The sequence below is a fragment of the Tachyglossus aculeatus genome, chromosome 19 (genome assembly GCF_015852505.1).
Source record: "Tachyglossus aculeatus isolate mTacAcu1 chromosome 19, mTacAcu1.pri, whole genome shotgun sequence".
NCBI classification, from domain to species: Eukaryota; Metazoa; Chordata; class Mammalia; order Monotremata; family Tachyglossidae; genus Tachyglossus; species Tachyglossus aculeatus.
In genome coordinates, this window is record NC_052084.1 from 23,365,820 (window position 1) to 23,368,963 (window position 3,144).

The 3,144-nt window shown below is 48.8% G+C and overlaps 1 protein-coding gene across 1 annotated transcript; it reads right to left on the minus strand.

The window, feature by feature from the left end:
• Window positions 1–1,590: 1,590 nt before the first annotated feature.
• LOC119940856 (olfactory receptor 6C75-like) lies at window positions 1,591–2,529 on the minus strand. The gene has a single exon (XM_038761207.1). The coding sequence runs from the start codon at window positions 2,527–2,529 to the stop codon at window positions 1,591–1,593; it is 939 nt and encodes a 312-aa protein (XP_038617135.1).
• Between the last annotated feature and the right edge of the window lie 615 nt (window positions 2,530–3,144).

Consider the following 3,144-nt stretch of genomic DNA (forward strand, 5'->3'; position numbering starts at 1 on the left):
TGATTATCTTGTATTTACCCCAGTGCTTACTGCAGTGTTTGACACATAGTAAGCACTTAACAAGTACCATCATTACTAATGTCTGTCTCCCCTCTAGACTGTAAGTTCCTTGTAGGCTGGGAACGTGTTTACCAACTTGTCGTACTGTACTCTCCCAAGAGCTTACCTCAGTAAGCGCACAATAACTGCTCAATAAATACCATACTGTGGCTCCCTTTGTGGCTTGACTTCTCCATTTCATTCTGCCTCATAGGATGTCAGATCTAGCAATTATTTAATCAAGTGTCTAATCAGTCATTTAATGGTATTTGTTGAGCACCGATTGCCAAAAGATCACCTGGCATTTATTGAGAACCTAGAGAGTGCAAAACAATCCATCAATCAATCAGCATTAATTGAGCACCTACTGAGCGCAAAACAATCCATCAATCAATTCGTTTGCATTTATTGAGGGCATACCAAGTGCTAAGAAATCCATCAGTCAATCAAATGGAATCTAGTGACTGGCTACTGAGTTCTAGGCACTGTACTAAGTGCTTGGGAGAGCACAACTAAAGAAAAGCACGGAGTTCCTGCTATCCAGGCATTTCCAATCGAATAAGGAAGACAGAGAGAGATGATTTCCAAAGAATGGGAGCCAGAGTAAGAAAAAAGATCAGGAAGGAAGCAGAACAAATAGCACAGACTGGAATGTTGTATTTCTATGTTTTTTGGTAAGAGCTTACTATGTGCCAGAAACTGTAGTAAGCGCTGCGGTACATACAAATTAATTAAGTTGGATACAGTCCCTGCCCCACATGGGGCTCATAGTCTTTATCTCCATTTTACAGATGATGTAACTGAGACACGGAGATGTCAAGTGACTTGCCTACATTCATACAGCATACAAGTGGCAGAGCCGGGATTAGAACGCAGGTCCTTCTGATTCTCAAGCCCCTGCCCTATCGACTAGGCTACACTGGTACTCTAATGATTGATCAAATACCTGTCCAAATAAGAATATATCACTATAATTACAATCTAAAGTTTACACACGCATACATGCTGAGATGAGAGGAAGTGGGGGTGAGATGGGTAGAGCAAGAGGGTAGAGGTGAGTGGGGGAAGTGGAAAGTGGAAGTGAAAGGGGGAGCAATAAGAGCAATAGGATAGTAGTTAGAGGTGGTGAGACACTGGATTCCCCTCCGCCGACGAGAGGTGACATCAAATATCTAGGTGCAAAAACTCGGCTAGGAAACAGAAGGATAATTGGGAAAAAAACAGACACACATTGCAACTGTGGTACTCCATCAGCTTCGGCACCGACCTGCAGAACAAATCTCGGAACATCTCTGTCATGTGGAGGGAAAAGGCAGGATTCCCCTATGAATAGACTAAGACAGAAGAGCTGGGGTTGCACGGGGAACCTGGCCATGAGAGGGATTTATAGGAGGGCGGGTGTTGGAGGGCACAGAGGACTGCAGAACGGCCAGATCCAGTTGGTCAGGAAGCAGATGAAGCATTAGGTTAATGTACAGGTACCGAGTCTCTGTGTTCGATCTTTTGAGACTCCTGCAGATTTTCCTGTGGCATTTTATCGCAGATGAATCCTCACTTCCTGGAGGAAAACCCAATCCGGTTCACCAGGGCCCTGAAGGCCTGTTTGACCTGCTTGTTCCGCAGGGTGTAGATGAAGGGATTCAGCATGGGGGCCACAGAAGTAGTGAGCACCGCCACCCCCTTAGTCAGTTCCACCCTGTCCTTGGCGGACGGTTTGATGTACATGAAGATGCAACTGCCATATGTGATGGAAACTACGACCATGTGGGAGGAGCAGGTGGAAAAGGCCTTCCTCCTTTGCTGGGCTGAGCGCAGTTTTAGGATGGTGCGGATGATGGCTGTGTAGGAGGCAGTCATTAGCACCAAGGTAACAAGTAGCGTCCCCAAGGACAAGAGGAAAGCCATCAGCTCCAGGAAGCGTGTGTCTGTGCAGGAAAGCCCCATCAATGGGGAAGAATCGCAGAAAAAATGGTTGAGGATGTTGGAGTCGCAGTAGTCTAGCCGGGCGCCCATCACAACGGGTGGGAACACGATCAGATAACTGGAGAGAAAAGAGCAGAGGACCAGCAGGGAGCATACGCCCCGGCTCATAACGATCGTATAGTGCAGGGGCCGGCAGATAGCAACATAGCGGTCATGGGACATGGCGGCCAGGAGGAAGAACTCCGACACCGCCAGGAAGATGGTGAAGAATAGCTGAGTGAAGCAGCTGGAAAAGGAAATAGTTCTGTCTCCGGTGACGATGGTGACTAGGAATCTGGGAATGCAGGTGGACGTGAAGGCGATCTCCAGCAAGGAGAAACTGCGCAGGAAGAAGTACATGGGGGTGTGGAGGTGAGAGTCCAGCAGGGTTAGAGTGACGATGGTCAGGTTCCCGGTAAGACTCACTGCGTAGGTGAGAAAGAGGACGAGAAAGAGCAGAGCCTGCAGGTGGGGGTCATCTGTGAGTCCCACAAGGATGAACTCTGTCACCCCTGTTCCGTTTCCCATGGTCGGTTTGTGGAGTCAGCCAAATCTGAAGAAGCAATGGGAGAGATAGGGGAGCTGAGAACAGGTGCTGGAAGAGCCTAAGACAGGGAGAAGAGCCCATGGACCAACCAACGAGCGATTCCCCCTCTCCTGGAAGGTCAGTGGTTCAGGCTTTGGTTGCCACACGACCCAACCATGCATATTGTCGTCAGAGGGGGTTTGGCAGGAAAACTTCCCCAGTTCCCCTCCAGCCGATCCACTGAAGTCTCGTGGGAACCCGTTTGACCCCTCTCTTCTAGTTTAACTCTCCACCCCTGGACCTTTCCCTGCCTACAGTACAGGTGCCTACAGTACACTGTCCCCTGAAAGCTCCCCGTTCTTCTGGCAGCCTAGTTTTCTCTGGCTCCCACCTCTCAGTTTATTTCTCACTCTATGGACTGCCTGTTTCTGCCCTTCAGTCTGCTTCTGCCAGGATCTGGTAGTCACTTTCAGCGGCCTTGATTCATATAACCTGGGATGGAGGATAGGGGCCTCTAGGAAACGGGGCCAAAGATGTGGACCACTACCTTCCATTACCACCCTCCTCCTTCTCTTATTTCTTTTCCTCCTTTCTTCTCATTTACTTCCTTTTCTTCT